Consider the following 23,136-nt stretch of genomic DNA (forward strand, 5'->3'; position numbering starts at 1 on the left):
GAGAGAGATAGAGTCGGCGCCTGGAGGATATGGAGAGGGAGGAGACGGAGCCGACGCCTAGAGAGAGAGGAGTTGGTGGGAGCCGTAGTCCTTTCCCTCATGCAGGGAGTAACCTGGAAGAGGGAGAAGATGGAGTCGTTCGCTAGGAGGAGTGGGAGGTGAGGAGAGGCGGTTGAGTGAGTCTAGACTTGGCAGAGAACGACTATGTATATATATATATAGGCCAGATAGAGAGGAAATGGGCTGCGCACTGGGCCTCGACTATATTAATAGGGGCGGGCTTTATATCTGCCCACCTCCAGAAATCAATTTATGGAGGCGTTTGTCTGAAGACGACCGCCTCCAAAAATAGACAATTTATGGAGGCGGTTGTCTTAAGGCGACCGCCTCTATAAATTGATTTTTGAAGGCGGTTATTTTTTTGACCGCCTCCATAAATCAATTTTAAAAGGGAGGCAATTGTGACTGCCTCCGTAAATTAAAATGATCGCCTCCGTCAATCGTCCGATATTTTTGAAGGTGGTTGGATTTTGTGACCACCTCAGTTAATGTTTGGGCACCGTCTTGCAAAATCATTTGTGTAGTAGTAGTGTATGAAGTTTAAACGTAGATAGATTTGAGGAAGCAATCTTTGACCTTCATAAGACTTAACAAAAAAATAGAAATCTCCTGGTTTCCACTTAACTTCACTAATGGTTTTATTTTTCAGGTACTTCTTCCTAATAAGCTCTTGCCAAACCCCATCTTCATTAGTTAACTTACATAGCCATACTAAGTAAGCAAACATTATGGGTTTCAAGATTTAAGATTCCTAGGCCACCTTGATCCTCTGGCAAACAATGAATTTCCCATTTTGTCAACCTATATTTTTTTTCTTATAGCAATCGCCTTGCCAAAAGAAGGAAGATCTATAGAAGTGTAGTTTCTTAAGAATGCCTTTTGGTACTTCAAAGAAAGACATCATAAACATAGCAAGGCTACTTAGAACTGAGCTAATTATTAAGACTAGTCATCTACCATAGGACAAAAGCTTTCCTTTCTAGCTACTCAATTTTTTCTAGAAACGGTCTTCAACTACCTTCCAATCTTTATAATTGAGTTTTTTGTGATTCATTGGAATGCCCAAGTATCAATAAGGGAAGATACCAATTTCACACCCCAAAGATTTGTGAATATTGTTTATGATCCTTTTGCCTCCCCATAGCAAAATAATTCACTCTTGTGAAAGTTATTTTTAAACCTAATAGTTGCTCAAAAGCGCATAAAATGATTTTCATATTCTTTGCTTGCTCCAAGTCACGCTCCATGAATAGTAAAGTGTCATCAACATATTGCAAATCGAGAGGCCTCCATCTAGCAAATGTGGGATCAAGCCTTGAATTTGACCATCCTCTTTTGCTCTAGTTATGAATATAGCAAACATATCAACAACTAGATTAAAAACAATAGGTGAAAGGGGGTCCCCCTGACAAAGACCTTTTTTGGTCTGGAAGTAATGTCCCATTTCATTGTTCACTTTCACTGCAAACATTGCCCCCAAAACAAATTGTTGGACCCATTGACACCACAAAAGTGAGAATCCTTTCAATCTTATTAGTGTTTGTTGAAGGAATGACCATTTGACTTTATCATATGCCTTCTCACAGTCCACTTTAAAAATTACGCCATTAAGTCTCTTTCTATGCAGTTCATGAATGTTTTGTGTAATATGGTCACACCTTCTAAAATGTAGCACCCTGGAAGAAAAGTTGTCTAGGATGGTTGTATTACCTTATGAAACAACCTATTTACTCTATTTGTTGCTACTTTTGAAGCTCACATTTAGTAAGCAAATTGGTCTAAATTGCTGAATCTTGATTGCCTCTTGACATTTTGGTAACAATGTTATAATTCCAAATTAAAAGAAAAGAGAGAGAGAGAGATCACCTTTGTGAAAGTCATAAAACATAGCCATCAAATTAGCTTTTATGACTTGCCACAAAACTTAAAAAATTTAGCACGAAAACCATCTAGGCTTGGAGCCTTATTGTGTTCCATGCTGAAAATAACCTCATTTACCTATGTTTTGAAAAACTCAGCAATAAGGATATTATTCTCTAGTTCAGAAACCCGAGGAATGTCATCAACTCTATTCTCCAACATAGTTATAGGGTGTACAACTCTTTTTTGGGGTAAGCAGAGCACCAGATTATTCCTAGCTACACTTATTTCTAGCACGTTTAGGTTAACCTTACGAAAATAAGTAGAGCCCATAATTTGTTTTCGATGATGCAATTTAACTCTCCACTCTTCATCCATCACACAAATCGAGGCACCCTGATCCCTCCTACAATGTTGTGGAACAAACCGGCCACAATGCAGTTAAATTTTGTTTCCAAATCAAGATGAAACTATTATGTCAATATATAGGCAAGCAGCATAGTAGGCTTTTATTTAGATGAACTTATTTTTTTATATAAATCTTTTATAATGTTATCTATTTAGCTTATGTGACGTGTTATTTAATAAAATTAAAACTCTTAAAAATTGCATTAGGAAATGAGAAAAAAAGCCTGCATATGATGCATGGTGCCTCCGCCTCCTCCTTTTTGTTTGGAAAAAATTACAAGTTTACTGTTCCCTCAACCCCGAATAGCTCAGAAACTTTATATCAAAAAACTTGAATTGTAAAAGAGGCACTCACTCTGTTTTAAATTATAAGTTCTTTTTATTTTTTAGACATATATTATTTCTAGATGTATAATAAAAACTATGTATTTAGAAGGAAACAAACTGATTTATAAATCCATAACTTAGAATGAAGGAAGTACTCCCTTTGTTTTTTTTACCTATTGTATCAACTTTGTCCTAATTCAAACACGTGTCTTTGAACATTGATTTCAAAAACTTTACATAGGTTCATGACTTAAGATTTATCTTTTTAGATTCACCATGAAAAATCTTTCGTAGTATATGATTTATCTATTATGAAACTACAAGGATTTTTTTGAACAAATGGTTAGAGATAATAATGTTTAGTTTAAAACAAAGCTAATATACCATGTAAAAATAATAAATGGAGGAGTATTTAAATAAAATCCCAACTTCCTTACTACAAGATATTCTTTTTTTTAAAAAAAATACTATTGAAAAAGTGTCCCAGAATAGAAATTATTTTCGTGTTATGAGAAGACATTTTTTTTTACTTTGACTAATTATATATAAAAATATTAATATTTATAATACATAACTAGTATCATTAGATAGATAGTTGAATATATTTTTATAATAAATTCATTTAGATAAAGATATAAATGTTGCACGTATTTTTTATGAACTTAGTTAAAGTTGTGAAAGTACATCGTAGCTCGCTCTAGCCCTATGAAGCATACTTTTGATCTGAAAAAAAAATCAGAAAACTGAATGAAAAATAGGTGGCACTAGGCGAAACGGCGGCTGGCACGAGCAACGGAGCAAGTACTGGCACCGATTCGGCGACGGCTCGGCTGACGACGCAAGCGCGTGAGTGGGCGACCGAACCTTTGCCCACGCAGGAGAGCCGATTTGGCTCGACTGGGCAAACGGGCGAGGCGAGCGACTACCAAATGGCTGGCTTTGCCTGGTGAGGCGAGGCGAGGCGAGCGGCTGGCAATGGCAAGGGCTCCAAACTTCCCCCATTGTTGCCCTGACCTTATCCACTAACTTTTCTGATTCCCCCGTTCGCTGTCTCTCTCTCTCTGCTTACTCTCCCCCGTCCTCTGAAACGAAGCATCAAATCAAATGGGATGGGATAAATGGATTCAAGTACCTAGGGCTTGAGCGTGATCAGGAAGCAGCAGAGAGGGTGGAAGAGAAGAGACCAAGCGACGATTGGGCGAGCGGCGCCGCCAGGGCTTCGTTGGCCCCTTCGACGGTGACGAGCATCCACCAGGTCCGCTCCTCCCTCCCCTTCCCTTCCAGCTGCGCGAAAACGTGCACTCCATACCCTAATGCAAGCTATTTGTATTCGGATCTGACCCAGCTGCAGGTCTGTGCCAACTATAGCTACTATGCCAACTAAAAACTTCGTTTTTTGCCACAAAATTTCTGAAAATTCAATCAGCTATGCCAGCAGTTTATTTATTGATTCATTCACTCGGCTGTGCTCTCTCCTCCACATTGCAGATACAAGATTGAGCAACATTGTCTAAGCGCCTCGTCCAGTCCAGACATCTAAGGCAAAAACAATGCTGCACCTGCACCACCACAGTCCACTTGTCTCTCGGCATGGTGCGGTTTGTCCACCCACTAGGCTTGCTTGTTCTTGCATATGTAACAAGGCCAACAGCAGAATCACCGCCGCGCAATCAACAAACAACAATGCAAACTTGCTCCTTCTGCGGGGGTGGTCTTCTACAAGGCGGCGAATCACCACTGTTGCCAGTGGCCAGTCAGTACCAGGATACACACCTGATGATGGCGATCAATGCCTTGAAACAGGCAACAAGATCTCTTTTACGACTGTAAAGGACGCTGTCATGTAAGACTGTATATTCCACTATAACTCTATAATAGTCGCTTTGGTTTCAACATGTACCTTGTTCTTTAGACTGGTAGGCTACAGCTTTGTTGCTCTGTATCTCAGTGTCTTACATTTCGAATGATATAGTGTGCCTTTTCTAACGCTCAGATGAATAAACAGCAGCCTGAATTCTGTGGGTGTCAGAAGTGAGCTAATTCTTCTAGCTCTACCAGCAGTTTTGGGTCAAGCTATTGATCCAATGGCGCAACTTATGGAGACTGCATACATTGGTAGATTAGGTATCACCTTTTTACTGCTATATCTTGCTTCTTTTCAAAGTCTGCCAGATTGTAAGTTCATTGCTTAAGTTTATTGCCATAAGCCATCCAATTTACTTGATTCTCAGTACTTTTGTTTCATTGGAAATAGATTTTATACCTTATGTAAGATAATTTGTTAGTGACACCCAACTCAGTGGCATTATTTCTAAAAAAAAATCTGGTAGAAACTTACTGTGACTGCAACATTAGCTACACTACAGCATGACTTAACTCAAAGAACATTGCTGTTTCCTTCTTTATCAAGAAGACTACTGGAATGTCACAATTGTGCTGTATATTAATCCATTTAATGCCTCTTACTATGTATTTTATTTTTTATGGAGTGGGCATATTAATGCATGAACTCATCACTAGAATGCTGCTATAGATCTCCTGCATGATAACTGCTCACTTGTAACAACAGATTTCTGGCCCTAGTGTGGCAGTTACAGATGCACATCACATTATCATGTGGAAATGCACAGGAGCCTGTCCTTATTCTCTAGAAGATCGTGCATTCTATAAACTGGCATGCAGAACCTAGGCATGTTAAGGAATACCCACTTGCCTGTCCTACTGGAAAAATGTTTTGTACTCTTTACTTACTGCATGAAAGCATCAGTTACCTCTTTTCTTTCTCACCTTTTTCATATTTTCTGAAAGGTGCATTGGAATTGGCATCGGCTGGTATTGGTATATCAATTTTTAATATTGTGTCAAAGATCTTCAACATTCCACTGTTGAGCATTGCAACCTCATTTGTGGCAGAGGATATTTCTAGGAGTGCTACTAAGCATCCTAGTTCAGGTAGCTGAATTGTTAGATTAATGCCATGTTCTTTTACCTCACATATAGTTATGTATCTGTTATGTGCTTGCTTTATAATTCAGGGTTTGTATCTGACTTCCGAATTTCCGATATCATTGCAGGCAAATTGGAGCTGACATCTGTATCATCTGCCCTGATCTTAGCTGCTGGAATTGGTATAATGGAAGCATTAGCATTGTTCCTAGGATCAGGATTATTTCTTAAACTAATGGGCGTGTCACCTGTATGTTTAAATTATGATCTTATTTTCATGTTTTCACTTTGTGTTATAGGGAATAACATTTTATATTGCTTTTTCTACTACATTATTTTTTTTAAAAGTAATTTCTACTACATTATTGGCAACGACCCTTTAACTGAATACAAAAATAAGTAATTTTGCACGTGTTGCAGACTTGCATAGCTAGATATCTCATATTAGTATTTATACAGGTCTCTCCAATGCATAGACCTGCAAAACTTTTTCTTTCATTGAGAGCTCTCGGAGCACCTGCAAATGTGCTTATGTTGGCAGTCCAAGGTATCTTTCGGGGATTCAAGGATACAAAGACTCCGGTGTTTTATATAGGTAACTACCAAGAAATACTATATATTGCAATTGCATCACCTTTTCCCTTTTTTCTATGGGAAAATTGCTAAAAGCTACCTCATATGTCACTCTGATTTTGAGATCTCCCCAAAAGGTGTTGTTGCGAAAGTTCACCCCTGCACTTGGCCCCATTGCAAAAACCACCCCAATATTCCACTCATGGTTGACTCAGCTACCTTGACCTGTGCTGGCTCCATGTTGACAAAAACAGGCGGAATCAGCTCAACACATGTGTGGTGGGGTGGTTTTTTGCATTACATTGGATCCGGGTAAGGGTGGTGGGCCTTCGCAACAAAATGCCTGTGGGGGGTGGGGGGTTCTTCTCAAAACCAAATTGCTGTGGAGTGGCTTTTGCAATTTTCGCATTTTTATATTGGCATTTTGGCACATGACTACACGAGCACTGCGAAGTACGCTTTGATGCAAGTAACAGCATGTTGACATGTAGCCAAGTTACTGGTTTTGGTTGACTTTTTGTTTTACCATCTTACCTGATATTCTGAGTAGTTCTGTCTATTGTGCTCTGGAATATCTTATGATTCTCCCAGTGGTGGGGCAGTGCTATTAGAGGTCTCCCTAAGGAGATGCGCAGGCCCTTAACTCTCTAATCATTCTTGTTGTCTGGGAGATATGGAAACATAGGAATGCCATTGTCTTTGAAGGTGCTGGACCAAACATTCAGACTCTCCTTCTCACAGTGGCTAATGAAAGCAGCCTGTGGATTGGCTGGTGCCTCGGCCTTCCATGAGCTCTTCTTTAGGTCACTAGGCCCTGCCCCTGACCCTTTAGGGTGGTTGCAGGTGGGCTGGTTGTGGTCGTGTTTGTGTCCCTTAGCTTGGGACATCTTTCTGTAGTCTCCTGTCATCCTGTGTGTCAGTGAGTTGGGAGGGGCTTCCTTTAGCCTCTCCCATTTCTGCATATAGTTTGTACCTTTTTTCCCTTATAATGGAATGTCATGCAGATATCTTGCGTTGTTCGGAAAAAATAAAGAATTTCTTATAATGTTCCATTCTCAGTATTGTAAATACTAAATCATGTTATTCTTTTTATGATTTAAATGAGGATGCTGTTTATTTGCAAAGATTTATTTGAACTTTATTCTTCCATATTGTCTGGTGCCAAATCCTTGTATTCTTCCACTTCATGATTCGTGTATCGTTTTCATACCCTATAGGTTTGGGCAATCTTTCCGCTGTAGCCCTTCTTCCTCTACTTATATATGGCTTTCAGCTTGGCATAACTGGTGCTGCAATTTCTACAGTTGTGTCCCAGTAAGTTCCTATCAGTGGTACTATGCAGTCATAAATTTGGATCACTGAGAACTTTTGCTAGTTATAATTCGAGTTTGTCTAACAACGTTTCCATTCATGATGCAGGTACATTATTACAGTTCTTCTTCTTCGGTCTCTAAGTAAAAAAGCTGTTTTGCTTCCTCCGGGAATAGATCAGTTAGAGTTTGGTGGATATCTAAAATCTGGTGAATGTCTGATGCAGCCAGTCCACTAGTTAATTTTATTCAGTTGTGGATTTGTGGTGCATTCTATATGAAACTTCTTCCTAATGCGTCTTTACCGGCTTTCGTAGCATCTTTCATATACTTATTGTCTGGTTTGTCAGAGTTGTTTTGCTTGGAGCTTTGAGCTATTTTGGTTCATTTAGAAGTTTGACCCATTGATAATTCCATTTCTGTCAGTATGATGCATTTAATTTGGTCCAACTCAACTCTGAAAAGCAGAGAAAGGGCACTGAATGTTTATTATATTCTAGGGTTCTAGCTAAAGACCACATTGTCCTTTATAAGTCCTCATGCTCTAGCTACTTGTATATCTTCACCATCAGTGAATCAATTAGCTAACATATGGGCATTGTGTCATTTTAAATTAGCTATCTGTTTTTAGGAGGAATATGTTTGGATCTGATTAATGCAATTAGGAAAAAGAGAACCAGTATTTGCAAACACCATAAAGTTTGCCGTAAGTGGTGAAAATCATGAGGCTAATCTATTGTGTATGGGGGTGCAAAAGGCCTTAGAAGCATTTGATCATGATTTTGTTGTTAGGTCGCTGGTCGAGGTTTTTTTGTTTCTGGCAGTTTTTCTCTTATTTTTTGGACCTTGCCCTAATGGGCTTGTATGAGTCTCCTTAGCTCCTCTTTTCTTCTTAATATAATGATGCACAGCTCTCTTGCGCGTTTTAGAGGGAAAAAAAGTAAGTTGTTAAAATCCATGCCTACAGCATACAGCCCTTTGAGATCTCATGTTAACCTTCTGGTCACTAATACACTCATGCTCTGTTTTCCTATTTTATTCCTGTTCTCCTCATTGTTTTAGCATCTTTACTTTCATCATCTATGTATCCTTTGATTTGTAGGTGGCATGCTGTTGGGAAGAACTCTTTCAATTCTGTTAACTATGACCATTGGTACATCAATGGCTGCTCGGCAAGGCCCAACAGCAATGGCCGCTCATCAGATTTGTTTGCAAGTATGGCTTGCGGTATCTTTGCTTGCAGATTCTTTAGCTGTGTCTGCCCAGGTATGTATGTTCGGTTCTAGAAGTCACCGTTAAAATTGGTTCCCCTAAACTCTGCCGGTCAACTATACTATATACAGAGCCTGCAAACTTCTAGAATTGAGATTGATCTATCTCGATGATCTGATCATGATCTATCAGTTGTTATAGTCCAACTAACTTTCCTTCCTCTTTTAGGCGCTGATAGCAAGCTCTTATGCAATATTGGACTACAAAAGGGTTCAAAAGATAACAATGTTTGCGTTGCAGGTGAAATGTATTTCACATCTTTTTATTTAAAGTTTAATTTATGCATATGGATGCACGTTTTCACTATTTTTTTTGTATGTTTCTCTCTCTTCCAGATAGGAGTATTTAGTGGATTAGCTTTGGCCATTGGATTGTATGCCTCATTTGGCAATATAGCTAGACTATTTACCAGTGACCCAGAGGTCCTAATGGTTGTCAAATCTTGTGCATTGGTAAATCCTCCAACATTACTGTTAATTTCTGTGTCATTTATGTCTTTTTCTAATGTTAAATTTCGTTTCAGTTTGTCTGTGCCAGTCAACCAATTAATGCACTGGCCTTCATCTTTGACGGTCTACTTTATGGTGTATCAGATTTTGACTATGTTGCTCAAGCTACTGTATGTTAACTAGTTCCAGCTTTTTTGTATCCTTTGTTTTTCAATTGTTTATTCTTTCCTTGAGTTTCCTTTCTATAGATTGCGGTTGGTGTTACATCTTCACTCGTCCTGTTATGGGCTCCGTCTATATTTGGCCTGGCTGGAGTTTGGGCTGGTTTGACTACACTCATGGGGTTGCGTATGGCTGCAGGCATTCTGAGGTTATTATGTTTATTATTCTACCTTGTGCCTCGCACAATGCATTTATGATCCTGCAATTTACTTTTTTCTATTCTATTAATATATTTTATAATAAAAAATCATATTATGATGTTCTGTAATCATAGGCATGTTAACAATCTCTCCTTTTTTGCATGTGTGCTGGGTTTAACGAATTTCATAAGGTTGATGTGGCTTAGCAGTAAAATTGACAATAATAGATGTTGAAGACTATTACTGTTGCTCATCCTGGTTAGATTGTCCACTTGTCATCATGACTTCATTTGTGCAACATGTTTAATGATCATCAGGAACAGATTACATCTGTGATCTTTCAGAGATCCTCACTGTTTGTGACACTTTTCTTAGCTTCAGCTAGATAGGTGAAATTTATGCCATGTGCTGTGTATCAACTGGCACCTGGCAGCATATCTTCATTTCATGAGCATGACGCCTTGGCTGGTAAAAAGGCGCATTTTTGGAGTTGCTTGCTAAATAAACACCCTGACATCTATGCTTTTTTAGTTGATGCAATGCATGCTCTGATATTAATTAGTGAACTCACTGGGAAAAAAAAACCTCAGGTTGCTATGGAAATCTGGGCCTTGGTCATTTTTGCATGAGGAGCCATAAGCTGAGGTTTATCAATTATCAGCCTGTGCAGTTTGGAGTTGTTAACTTATTGCTGGGGATTTACATCACTGCAAATATTATCCAAGTGTCATGGACTCAGTGAAGCTGTTACCTCGGTACTCCTCTGGCTCAGAAGAAAATCTGACTTGATTGCAATTCTTGTCGAGAGAATAAAATCAGTCTGCTAGATGGCATGGCTTAGTGAACCATTGGCACGACCTTTTGCTAACTCTTTTTTTCTGCTAGCAGCTGTGTAGCTTCTCTAGATGAAAAGATAAAAGGGTCGTGTATAGCGTTGACGCATGTAACTCAAGGTGTTTGATACTGACGTGTTTGCGCCGTTCCATAATTCTTGATTTTGTTGCCCGGATGGACGAACGATGGACAGTTTGGACACTCTGATCAGATACAGTGATTGAGGTGCCTCTGAATGGTACTCAGTGTAAAATTATTTTAGAACCTTTTTTTGTTGATAAGGTACATGCATGTTCCATACTCTGGTCCATGTTTGGATTCATTAGTATTTGCTAACAGTTAGCTGGCTAATAGCTCATAACTAATATTAGAGTAAGTATTATAGTAGGCTGTAAGCTAGCTAAATGCTGAGGTGGAGGAGAGAGAAGAGGAGAGAGAGTAAAAGCGGACTGTAAGCTTACAGCCGGCTCGGGCACAAAAACCAAGAAATTCTGTGAGACAGACAAGTGGGCCATGTATTAATAGTGATGAGCTAACCATTATATGAGTGAGCTACAAGAAGGCTGTAAAGAAATCTTACAGCCAGCAGCTGGCTGTATTATAATACTTGCTCTTAGCTAGCTAACTATTAGCTGCAGGGTGTTTGGATGCACACCTACCGAAAAATGCTACTAAGAGGTCCAGATAAGAATTAGTTATTTTATTAGTTGCGTATGTTTGGATACATAAGAGATAATTATTAGCCGATAGCTATTATCTAATATCTATAGGGATTCAAACACGGCCTTAGGTCTTGTTTAGTTCTAAAAATTTTTTAAAATTTTCCGTCACATCTAATTTTGTGGCAGCATTAAATATAGATAAAAAAAATTACTAATTACGTAATTTTTCTGTAATTTGCAAGATGAATTTTTTAAGCCTAATTAATCCATGATTAGATAATAATTGTTAAATATAAATAAAAATACTACAGGACCCAAAATTAAAAAAATGCCAACTAAATAAGGCCTAAACAAGGCCTTACTTCCACCCAAAAACCTAAAATTTTCAAGATTCTCTGTCACATCGAATCAATAGACGCATGCATGGAATATTAAATATAGATAAAAATAAAAACTAATTGCACAGTTTGGTCGGAATTGACGAGACGAATCTTTTGCGCCTAATTAACTATGGTTAGACAATAATTACCACAAACAAGCAAAAGTGCTACAGTGTCGCGAAATTTTTTCCTTCGCGAACTAAACAACAAGGCCTTAATTACTTAGACCTTGTTTAGATCCAAAATTTTTTTGGATTTTGACACTGTAGTACTTTTGTTTTTATTTGACAAACATTGTCCAATTATAAAGTAATTAGGGTTAAAAGATTCGTCTCGCGATTTACAGACAAATTGTGCAGTTAGTTTTTTGTTTTTATCTATATTTAATGCTCCATGCATGTGCCACAAGATTCGATGTAACGGGAAATCTTCAAAAAAGTTTTTTAGTTTTTTTTGGGAGCGAAGTAAACAAGGCCTCACACTTGGGGCGTGCAGACGTGGTGCTGATGCGTGTATCATGTAGTATGTCCAATGGCCGCGGTTCGGTAGGGCTGCCGGCCCTGGGGTCGGAATTGATGACTTGCACACAGCAGACAGCACATCGAAACAGCCCAGGGTCCATCGGTCCGTCCGCTACCCAACTCGTCCCCGTCTCCCACCCCAGGAGCAGGGACGGACGGAGGCGGAGCTGTAGCCGCGTCGCGTCGCGTCCCAAGTCCGAATCCACAAAGTTTCAAAAACAAACAAAAAAAAAAAAAGTCGGAATCCACAAGGGGCCGGGGGCGGGGCTCGGTCCTGCGCCCGTTAAAATGCAGTGCCCTTGCCGTGCCGTGCCTGTGCTGTGTTGTGTGCTCCCCCCCAACTTTTATATATTATTACACAAAATAAATCAGAGGCCTCTCGCGGTCTCGCGCCTGAGACTTGGCCTCCCACCACGCGAGCCTCGGTTCTTCTTGTTGGCTCGCACACCACCATCCACCAGCACCTGCACGGCGACAGACAGCGAGCAGACATGGAGGTCGAATACCACGAGGTGAGAGGACTCGCCTGCTCCGCGCATTGCCGTGGGCGCGGGCGACTGGTTGTTCTTGGCTGATTTGGTTTTCCTTTTACTACTTTTCTTCTCCTTTTTTCGCCGGGCCTTGCTTGCTGATCTCCCTCCGTTTGGTGCGCTTCGTCTTCTTCGTCGTCGTCGTTCTTGGTGGCGGCGGCCGGAACGCCATGGATGGGATGGGATGGGACGGGACGGACGAGCAGGAGTACGTGCGGAACTCGAGAGGAGTGCAGCTCTTCACCTGCGGCTGGCTGCCCGTCGCCACATCGCCCAAGGCGCTCGTCTTCCTCTGCCACGGTAATTAATTAATTAATTAATTACGTCGTCATCACGCGTTAATCAGCTTAGCTGTTTTCTTCTCGTTTCATCATCATCAGTTTACCTCTACGTTAGCTCTGCACTAAAATACAGATACAGATAAAACCGTACGTCGTCACTAGCTAGCTAGCTATAATACAGCTCCTTTCAGTTACTACTTAGCTCATTCTCATTGTGTTTGGTGTTTTTTTATCGCCTCTCACAGGCTACGGCATGGAGTGCAGTGGCTTCATGAGAGGTACGTAACGTAACATCTCACTACTCCATCGCTTCATCTACGTTTGCTTGCTAGTTGCATATGTTTTTCTTTGCTTCCTTTCTTTGTGTCGGTTTCCTTTTCACAATTTTTTTTGGGGAAAAAATATTGACAGAAAGATCAGTATATGTTTTTTCCTCTGAAAGGTTCATGTTACTTTTCTTACTTTGCATTATATTGCCGTTTTTTTTATTCCCACGGTTCCACCCTCATTGATGAAATAGAAATCCCCATATCCTGCTAGAGCTAGTATTATTCTCATAAAAGTAATCGTACATGCCTCGCCTTTTGTTCAATTCTCTGCCTTTGCGGGCAATTGATGAGCGTAGATATATATGTATGAGTAGATGTGTGGGTACTACATTGGCTCGTGCATGCAGTAACACGACCTTGCTAATTGTTTTGTCTTTTGATGAAAGCCGTAATTAACGTCCTTGGTAAATATATCTTGGCCTCTGGTTGCTGCCCGGCATTCAGAGTAAACAAAAATTCTACTATATAATTAAACATGTTTTGATTAGCAAACCATATCTTGCTGCCGCTATGTTGGGTAGTAGTGTTCCTTAGTCGTCGCCAGGTTTCAACAGTTGACCTGACGACAGAAGCAGCAGCCGCTCTTCTGTTAGTTAGTTTCAGACTGTACGTGTGTCGCCGCGAGCGCGCACTAGTTAATTACGTAGCTCAAAATTAAATTAAGCAGCAGCGTAGTTAAGCTGCTTGTGCCTCTGCACGGCTGTTGATAACCACAAGCTGGCCGGAGAGCTGCACCTGCTGCACGGCGAGGAGTATACATCGTGCAAGTACCCCTGCTACCTGAAAGGGAAGACATGAGCAGTTACTACTCGCTAGTGCCTCATCTCCCTCCGCATTCAAACGCCGTCCCGGGTAGGTCGTCTCCATTCAAAGCACCTGCCTGCACCGCTCATCCGATCCTCAGCCTGACCAGCGTCGTTTGGCTGATAAGCCATGGTAAAAAAATACTGTTAGCTGATTTACTGCGAGACCTCAGCTGATCAGCGTCGTTTGGCTGATAAACCATGGTAGAAAATACCGTTGGCTGATTTACTGCGAGAGAAAAACACTGCTAAATAGCTGGCAAATAAGCCTAACCAAACAAGTACACAGCAATCTCTCCACTGTTGCTTCTTCGTTCTGAGGTTTTCCATAATTCCATTCATGCATTCGTTCTCATCCACAGTGAGACGGGTGACAGATGTTTAGACAATGCGTTGCACGTGCTCGATCGTGTTCCGGTAGGTTCTCAGGTTAAAACGGGCCTAGCTGTTCGTCTTGTCAAGCTCCTTAATTAATGAATCCACAGTTGGCTCGCAAAAAACCTCGATCGGATTGCAAATTAACTGACTGCAAGTAGTAATTAACATGCTGCTCACTTGTTCGTTTGGCATACATATATCACGTCCTGAATACTGATCTATCTGACGATGCTTTGCTTCTCGCCGGAGCTCCATCTAGCTAGTACGACAGTAGACGCTGTTGTTGATGAGCCACCAAACCAACACCATTTCCTTTTCTCGCTGATCGATCCCCGTGGTTGGAACACGACCACCGATCGATCTGGCCGCCGCCGTCGCCGGCGAGAGCGAGGGGGCGCTTTGGACGGGTGAGCTGCCCCCGACCAACCACCACAGCCCGGGCCGGCCGGGTTGCCATCACCTTCGTTCGCAGATTGTGCAGGCGCTATGAGGGCTAGATGGAGTCAGATCATTTCATTATGATAGTAGCCGTGGTATGGCGTGGACTGGTGGATGGTGGTCAGTGCTCGCTACTCACTAGTCACCACTCATCAGTACTTGGGCTTTGTTTAGGCCTTGTTTAGTTCTCAAAAAATTTTGCAAACTTTTTTAGATTCCCCGTCACATCAAATCTTTAGACGCATGCATGAAATATTAAATATAGATAAAAATAAAAACTAATTGCACAGTTTGGTCGGAATTGACGAGACGAATCTTCAATAAATATGCTGCCACATCAGCAAAATACCATAAATAATGTGTAATTAATTGTCTTGGACTCTATGATAGAGTCTTGCATTGTGAGTGCCCTTATACATGGAACTCAGTAGAACGAGCATATACCTGGTAATATCGAAGTTCTTCTCGTTTTAGGCCTTGTTTAGTTCACATCAAAACCAAAAAATTTTCAAGATTTCTCATCACATCGAATTTTGTGGCACATGGAGCATTAAATATAGATGAAAACAAAAACTAATTGTACAGTTTACCTGTAAATCGCGAGACGAATCATTTAAGCCTAGTTACTCTATGATTGGACAATGTTTGTCAAATAAAAACAAAAATGTTATAGTGTCAAAATCTAAAAACTTTTCGGATCTAAACAAGTCTTTAATAATCGTATACATATATATAGCCAAGGTTAGGCATTTAGACTTTTGATGAAGAACGAGAACTTCTAGAAGCTCATCATGATCGATGACGGCCTCATCAGAGCGGTGTTGCTAAAAAAAAAAGAGTACAGAGCGGTGGCCAGCACCACCGGCCCCAAGGCTTCGTGCAGCAGGTAAGGTCGGCTTGATGGCACCGATCCAGCCTTAACTTCGTGGAGGTTGCATTGCAGTTGCAGTGATGATGGATGCACAACAACACATGTGGAGTACTCGTATAGGGTGCACAGGCCTCATTTATAGTGGAATTGAAGGCGTTGTCAAGAATTAGGCCGCCTCCGCCTTCTTCCCTATTGTTGCTATATTTTTTGGATGTTTGTTTTCGAGGCTTAGAACTCCCCTTGGCATTGCAATTTTCTGGGATGATTCGAAATGTTCTGTACAAATTAACCTGAAAAAAATGTCTATGCGAACTAAACGGTTTATATCATTATAGATATAGTTTATACAAATTACCCTGCGTAATAAAGTGTATCCACCGATCTTACTCTTTCTCAATAATAATAATACGAATCCGTCGTCGTTGATTGCAGAATGCGGCATGCGGCTGGCGGCGGCCGGGTACGGCGTGTTCGGGATGGACTACGAGGGCCACGGCAAGTCCATGGGCGCCCGCTGCTACATCCGCAGCTTCCGCCGCCTCGTCGACGACTGCAGCCATTTCTTCAAGTCCATCTGCGGTGGGTGATCATCAGCCGTGAGCTAGAGCTAGAGCTAGGCCCTGCGAAGCTGCATCTGCCATTCCTGTGTTTCCTGCATCAGATTCACTTTCTGAAATCCCTGAACCTGTTGGTGCGTTCAGAGCTTGAGGAGTACCGGGGCAAGAGCCGGTTCCTGTACGGCGAGTCCATGGGCGGCGCGGTGGCGCTGCTGCTGCACAGGAAGGACCCCGCCTTCTGGGACGGCGCCGTGCTCGTCGCGCCGATGTGCAAGGTCGGTCAGTCAGTCAGATCCTCGTCTCAATCTCTTCTGGTTCGTCTGCACTGCATGATGAGTTTGCATGCTTGTGCTTTGCCGCCTGAACTGAAAAACTCTTGTTTTTCAGATATCAGAGAAGGTGAAGCCACACCCTGTGGTGATCACGCTCCTGACGCAGGTGGAGGACGTGATCCCAAAGTGGAAGATCGTGCCCACCAAGCAGGACGTCATCGACGCCGCCTTCAAGGACCCCGTCAAGCGTGAAAAGGTCAGTCCATCGACGACTGCATGCGGGGACTGCCTTGCTTCTTTTTTTTACAAAAACAAAAACAAAAAAAATGGTATTGTCTGACTGAAAGAAACGCTCTTATGATGCTCCTGCCATGCCAAGCAGATCAGGAGAAATAAGCTGATTTACCAGGACAAACCGCGGCTCAAGACTGCGCTAGAGATGCTCAGGACCAGCATGTACATAGAAGACAGCTTGTCACAGGTACCACCAGGCTTACCAGTCTCAATGTTGCATTCGACGGTAAAACCTGTCTGTCAGTCACAGTCAGCAGCTCAACTCTGGTTCTGAACTTTTTTCTGAATGTTTTTGAACAGGTGAAGCTGCCGTTCTTCGTCCTGCACGGCGAGGCCGACACGGTGACGGACCCGGAGGTGAGCCGCGCCCTGTACGAGCGCGCGGCGAGCGCCGACAAGACCATCAAGCTCTACCCGGGGATGTGGCACGGCCTCACCGCTGGGGAGACCGACGAGAACGTGGAGGCCGTCTTCTCCGACATCGTCTCCTGGCTCAACCAGCGCTGCCGGAGCTGGACCATGGAGGACCGCTTCAGGAAGCTGGTGCCAGCGCCGGCCAAGTTCATCCATGGTGACGACGCCGTCGACGGCAAAGCGCAGACACAAGGGCGTCCTCGGCGGCGGCGTCCGGGCCTCCTCTGCGGGCTTGCCGGCCGGACGCATCACCATGCAGAAATGTGAATACAGAAGAATTACTGTAATGGACCCAGGATCAGATGGGCGCCTGCTTCAACAATGGCAAATAAGGAAGTGATGATGTGCAAATTTGTGATATACTTGGTCTTATGCTCGACAAAGTTATGTATGACCAATCATTCCCTTCCCTCCATTGTGGTGAACATTTGCTCAATCTTTTGTTCCGTTCGCAGATGGAAACTCATGTTCAAATATATGTAAGCTTATAGCGCTATGACCTTGAGATGTCATTAGCTTTCCAGACAATCTGTTAACAATACATTAGAAAAAGTACGTTGTTACATACTATAGCATTACATCCAAATTAGGAAAGAACAGCAGTACAGCAGTGCAAGATATTTTCGTACTTGGTAACAAACATTTATATATTCCTATTATAAGAACTACGTATGCAACCATGACCTTTTTGTCCGTGTCGTATAGAGCAACCAAAGAGCATACCACCAAAACTGTCCAGATCTTATGCTCCCGCCCGCTTTTGTATCAAGTGATCATACAAACTGAACAAACGTGTCACTTCCAACAAGTTGAGGACTAAGAAAGGCCACCAGCTGCCTCAGTGGATTCTCCTTGGTCCCCGAAGATACGTTTGCGGAAGTCAGTGACCATGCGAGGAAGACCCTCACGAAGGGGAACCTTGGGCTCCCAGCCAAGGAGCTCTTTTGCGCGGCTGATGTCAGGCTTGCGCTTGTGTGGATCGTCTGCAGTGTTTGGACGGAACTCGATGCGCGCCTCTGGGTCGATGGTGTCCTGAACCACCTTAGCCAGCTCCAGCATGGTGAATTCTCCAGGATTACCGAGGTTGAATGGTCCAATGTGATCCCCTTCCATGAGCTTCATCAGCCCTTCCACCTGCGGAAAATGTGACGCCAGTTTAGATACCTATAGAATCAACAAAATTGGATAGTAGAACAAATGACTGATACTCATCACCAAGCATGATTTCTGAATAACCGGATGTCTTAGCAAGAAATGACTGACAAAAGGATCTTTGGTAGATTATAAATATGCACTCCGATCTCTGATGAGCAATAAAGCATGGGATATATGTAGCATATGGATGTTTTCAAGGATGCTGGTATTTATCAACATGTTTGAGATGTCAAGTGTGTAGATATGCCTAAGATACTATGCAAATAGGATTAAGCACTCATATGATGCAAATTGATATGTCAGGGCATTTGGTATTGGCAGGTTTGTTCAAATGCCCCTTTAAGAGTGATTGAGGAACCCACCAAATCTGATACGTATTGAAAGCTCCTAGTCTGTTTGCCATCGCCATAAACTGTCAAAGGCTCCTTCCTCAGCGCCTGAAAAATATAATTCATAATGAGCATCTTATTACCAAAATAAGTGCATATGCATTAAAGTGTTCAAAGAGGAGGCTGTCAACTGGTGGCTACCTGAGCAACAAAATTACTGACAACACGACCGTCATCAATGCACATGCGAGGACCATATGTGTTGAAGATCCGGGCAATCCTTACCTAAGTAAAAAAGGAAACAATCTAACATAATTGTACTACAGCCACAAAAGTTAATCTGAATGCTATTGATATCAGACATTTGGATGGCACAAAAACCTCAAGGTTGGCACCACGATGGTAGTCCATGGTTAATGTTTCAGCTGTACGCTTGCCCTCATCATAGCAGCTCCTGACACCTATCATTATAACAGAAGTATTTTCATTAATACAAAAATGCTTTGAGTACATGAAATAAAACAGTATGTTACAAAATACGAAAAAGGCTCCCATTAGGATATGATATGATCATATGTTCCTGTCAAGATCAACTATTTTCTTGGTTCTTATCAGCTTCTTGATTCCTCTCTCATGCTCATTGGTTGCACTAGTTTGGTTAAACTAAGCGGACCTAGTGTGGTTTTATCCTATTCTTCCTTTATTAGGGAGGGATCCACATAGTGGCTGTCCTGCTTGGAACTAATTCTACCAACCAAAAGTGTCCAGGAAAGATCCAAAGCATGTACGTCAACCAAATTACAAATCCACAATCAACAATTCCCAGCATTTCTAATTCCAGCCAAACATCTCTTTGCCCAACAGTTCATAGGAGCAGTAGCATCACAACCAATGAGCAAATAATAGTGCCATCTAATAATGGCACGTTTAAATATCGTGTTCCAAAGAAAAGAAACACAAATACTGTGTTGATAATCGGGTGACCAGAATTAAAGCCAGCAATGAGGATATCCCTGTACTTTCCACTAATCTCCTATGATCGACTCAATCGATTTGTTTGATGGAACTGTTGCAATACAGAATTTGCAAAAAAAATAATATCATGAAGAGGAGTACCTATAGGGTTGACATTGCCCCAATAAGTTTCCACCTGAGGGTGCTGGAGGGGATCACCATAGACTTCACTGGTGCTTGTAAGTAGGAACCTTGCCCCAATCCTCTTGGCCAACCCAAGCATGTTCAGTGTCCCAACAACATTCGTCTTGTGCCATCTCAAAAGTTAAAGTTCACAATAACATTTCAAAAAGACAGAGCAAGCACTAACAAGTCAAACAGCTTTCTTATTGGACGTTCTGACTATCTGAGGATCTAGTTTGGTAGCTAGGCACTTAGGCTTCACCTCCCCCAAGCTGCCAAGCACACTAGCACTAGTAGTTGGAAAAAAGAAAGACATATGACAGTGAAGTGATAGATACACAACATTTATTATGAAGAAAGGCCGTGGCCTGGACCTATAATTTTTGCAGCTACAATCCAAACTTTTCAACAGCTCAACTAGTCCGAAGTCTGCTTGCATCTTTGACCTTTACTCCTATTACAAGTTAGGAAAACATGAAGCAATCATGTTCATTAAAACTAGAATTAGCAGGCAACCCAATCCAAGATCACCAGATCCAAGAACCTTTCTTCAGAGCAATCCAACCATATAATTTTGTATGCAGGAAGGAGAGACTGACTTCAAGTATGAAAACCATATAAAAAAACTACGAACCACACATTTCCTACGAAACAACATATGAAATTCGTTCAAATAGTCTACTTTGACCAACCCTCATTCTAAAATGTATCTTTACCTTCAAAAAATAATCAAACCCATATAACATCAGGAACAAACAAAATTAAACCATAAACAAAGGGTACAACAAAACAACTTAGCAAGAATTGAGTCACAACCATCAATCATCATTAAAATAATAACAATAAAACGAAAGTAAATTTGGATTAGCATTCAGATTCAGATGAAGCAACTGAGTGAGGATATGATGGTCTTGATGGGGTTGTACTTGTAGTGCACGGGGCTGGCTGGGCAGGCAAGGTGGTAGATCTGGTCGACCTCGAGCAGTATGGGCTCGACGACGTCGTGGCGGATCACCTCGAACCTGGGGTTCTGGAGATGGTGCGCCACGTTGCCCTTGCGCCCCGTGAAGAAGTTGTCCACCACGATCACGCTGTCGCCGCGCTCCACCAGCCGGTCCACCAGGTGGCTCCCCACGAACCCAGCGCCGCCCGTCACGAGCACCCGCAGCGCCCGCCGACGCAGCCCCAGGGGCACCTTGCCGCCGACGGACTCGCGGAAGGACGGGTGCCCGGTGACGGCAAGGTGGTTGAATCCGACCGACGCGGCGGGCTCGGACGGCGACGAGGTGGAGGGGGAGGAGAAAGTGAAGAGGGCGGCAGCGAAGAGCATGCCGGCGAGGGCGAAGACCGGGCGGTGCTCGGCGGCGGCGTAGCGCGCGGCGCGGGAGAGCCAGGAGAGCGGCTTGGAGGGCTTCGGGGAGTACTCTCCGCCGTTGGAGGCGGAGCCTGGCGCCGCGCTGCCGCCACGGTACGTCAGCTCCGACGCCATCTCCGGCGAAGGGCCTGGATGTAAATTTCAGTTGGGGCTTTGGACCAGATCGTGAAGTAGTAGTATGGAGGAGTCGGCACTCGGCATCAGCAGTGAAGAAAAATGGCTTATATCGTGTGCGATGCGAGAGGCGAACGACCTGTTCGTTGAAAATGATATGAGACGTCGGATCGGTGATGGACGGTACACCCGGTGGGTTTGCCGGTGCCGCAAGCCACCTCGTGAGTCGTCAACGTCCACCGGCTTTCCGCTTCACCTTCACGAGTCACGACCTCACCTGCAACGAAACAGAGTTGCCAAAGAAACTGAAGTTGGATTTCAACTAACCAAAACGTCCAAACATGTTGTGCGAGAATCACGGAGGTTTTTCACATTATTTGTGTGAGAATGAGAATTAAGCACCCGTACATTAATATTAGGTTAGAGTAGCTCCACTATATCGAGAGGACTCAACTCCACTAAAGGTTATGAAGTAATTGTTAGTCAGCTAACAATTTGTTAGAATTAGCTCTAACCTATTTAAACATGGAGCTAATAGATGAGTTAATTTGTTGCTCAAACCTTCAACTAGTTGTTAGCCAATCTCCTGATTTGGACTAATTTTTAATCCCACTAATAACTAGCACTAACTCATCCAAACAAACTCTAGATACTGATTTGTTCAATTTCATTCTCAATTAAGAAAAATCGTGCACCAATCACTGGAAAAAAGAGCAACCATATCCTTTTTCCATCCCACATAATATGGAATCTCCACACCGGCAGCCACGTTGTAGAACATGTAAGTGCAATCAACGTATAAGTGAGTTTTGGTGATGATGGATTGATGGTCTATAACTAAAGGACTAGTGGCTTTTGTAAGATGTGAAAAGAGAACCCCCCCCCTCCCTCCCCAAATTCAAAAGAGATGGCTTGGAAGCCCAAAGAACGAGTTTAAGTTCATTTTATCTTTTCGAATTAAATTTAGGACAAGTCATATTATAAAAGAGGAACACTATTGGTAAGTTCGGATAAATCAAGTGCTCAAAATTCTGTATAATATACAAAATAAAGACGCCTACACATGGACCTAGTGGTGTTCAGAGTCTATAAAATGGCATATCTCAAATGAACTACGAATAGTAATGGCACTGTTCCAATATGACAAATAGTGATGGTAGTTTGCAAAAGTTATAATGATATGGTTCCAATTAACGAATGAGAACCCTCTGAATTTTTGAACTTATCTCAAATCTCAACCATTCTAGAAAAAACTAACATAGAGGAAGCTTAATTCAAGCACCATCTCAAATCACATGTTGAAGATAACATTAGTTGACTATCCTATATACTTAGAATTTCTTTGAAGTTTAAGCTGAAGTCCTAGGATTTGTATAACATATACTATAACTATTGAGTATTAAAAAATTCATAAATAAAAAAGGTCTTGTAGTTACAATTTTAGGGATTTGATTTCTAGGTTCATTCTTAGAGCATCTCCACCGTATATCCTATCCAATTTCTTATATACAAAAAGAAGTATTTTAGAAGATGGAAGTGTTGCAACAGATTTCGTATCTCATCTTCTAAATATACCTATAATCTCGACGAAATCTCCTAAAAAAAACCTTCTCTCTCCTAAGTAAAGGAGACAACCATCTGCCCTGCACCCAACTTATAGAAGATACAATATATGAGATCTGATGGAGATGCTCTTACATATGAAGACATTAATTGTGATTTGAATCTGATGTCAAATGCACGTTGCAAAACGTTTCAGTGTTTCATTAGGAGACAACCCCTCTGCCTTCTCACGTCATTAAACTTTAGCTCTATCACATCGGATGTTTGGACACATGCATAAAATATTAAATATAGATTATTTATGAAACTAAAACACAACTAAAGAATAATTT

General features: G+C 41.9%; 3 protein-coding genes across 6 annotated transcripts; 2 read left to right on the forward strand and 1 right to left on the reverse strand.

The window, feature by feature from the left end:
• Window positions 3,598-10,701, forward strand: LOC110433897 (protein DETOXIFICATION 45, chloroplastic-like). Of its 4 annotated transcripts, XR_002451321.1 has the most exons (15): window positions 3,600-3,910; window positions 4,144-4,498; window positions 4,661-4,779; window positions 5,464-5,607; window positions 5,730-5,851; window positions 6,061-6,196; window positions 7,392-7,488; window positions 7,594-7,694; window positions 8,587-8,750; window positions 8,925-8,996; window positions 9,092-9,208; window positions 9,280-9,375; window positions 9,454-9,575; window positions 10,158-10,322; window positions 10,456-10,701. XR_002451321.1 is itself a non-coding variant. In XM_021456930.1 (14 exons), exons 2-14 carry the CDS (start codon window positions 4,206-4,208, stop codon window positions 10,204-10,206), a joined length of 1,629 nt encoding a protein of 542 aa, XP_021312605.1. In that variant the 5' UTR covers window positions 3,598-3,910; window positions 4,144-4,205; the 3' UTR covers window positions 10,207-10,701. The 4 variants fall into 4 exon arrangements, 3 of the variants coding, with proteins under 3 accessions (XP_021312605.1, XP_021312606.1, XP_021312604.1); XM_021456930.1 differs by having other exon boundaries at window positions 3,598-3,910; window positions 4,664-4,779; window positions 10,158-10,701; XM_021456931.1 differs by having other exon boundaries at window positions 3,601-3,910; window positions 4,649-4,779; window positions 10,158-10,701.
• LOC8079634 (caffeoylshikimate esterase) lies at window positions 12,270-17,627 on the forward strand. The gene is made up of 8 exons (XM_002455503.2): window positions 12,270-12,476; window positions 12,701-12,794; window positions 13,021-13,053; window positions 16,027-16,173; window positions 16,296-16,426; window positions 16,539-16,679; window positions 16,806-16,904; window positions 17,018-17,627. The coding sequence occupies exons 1-8, from the start codon at window positions 12,456-12,458 to the stop codon at window positions 17,396-17,398; spliced, it is 1,047 nt and encodes a 348-aa protein (XP_002455548.1). The 5' UTR covers window positions 12,270-12,455; the 3' UTR covers window positions 17,399-17,627.
• LOC8060358 (UDP-glucuronic acid decarboxylase 2) lies at window positions 17,644-21,340 on the reverse strand. Its single transcript, XM_002457713.2, has 6 exons — window positions 20,657-21,340; window positions 19,732-19,879; window positions 18,997-19,076; window positions 18,817-18,900; window positions 18,649-18,723; window positions 17,644-18,265 (listed from the first exon to the last, which is right to left on the reverse strand). Exons 1-6 carry the CDS (start codon window positions 21,239-21,241, stop codon window positions 17,948-17,950), a joined length of 1,290 nt encoding a protein of 429 aa, XP_002457758.1. The 5' UTR covers window positions 21,242-21,340; the 3' UTR covers window positions 17,644-17,947.

Source organism: Sorghum bicolor, chromosome 3, assembly GCF_000003195.3.
Source record: "Sorghum bicolor cultivar BTx623 chromosome 3, Sorghum_bicolor_NCBIv3, whole genome shotgun sequence".
Classification (NCBI taxonomy): Eukaryota; Viridiplantae; Streptophyta; class Magnoliopsida; order Poales; family Poaceae; genus Sorghum; species Sorghum bicolor.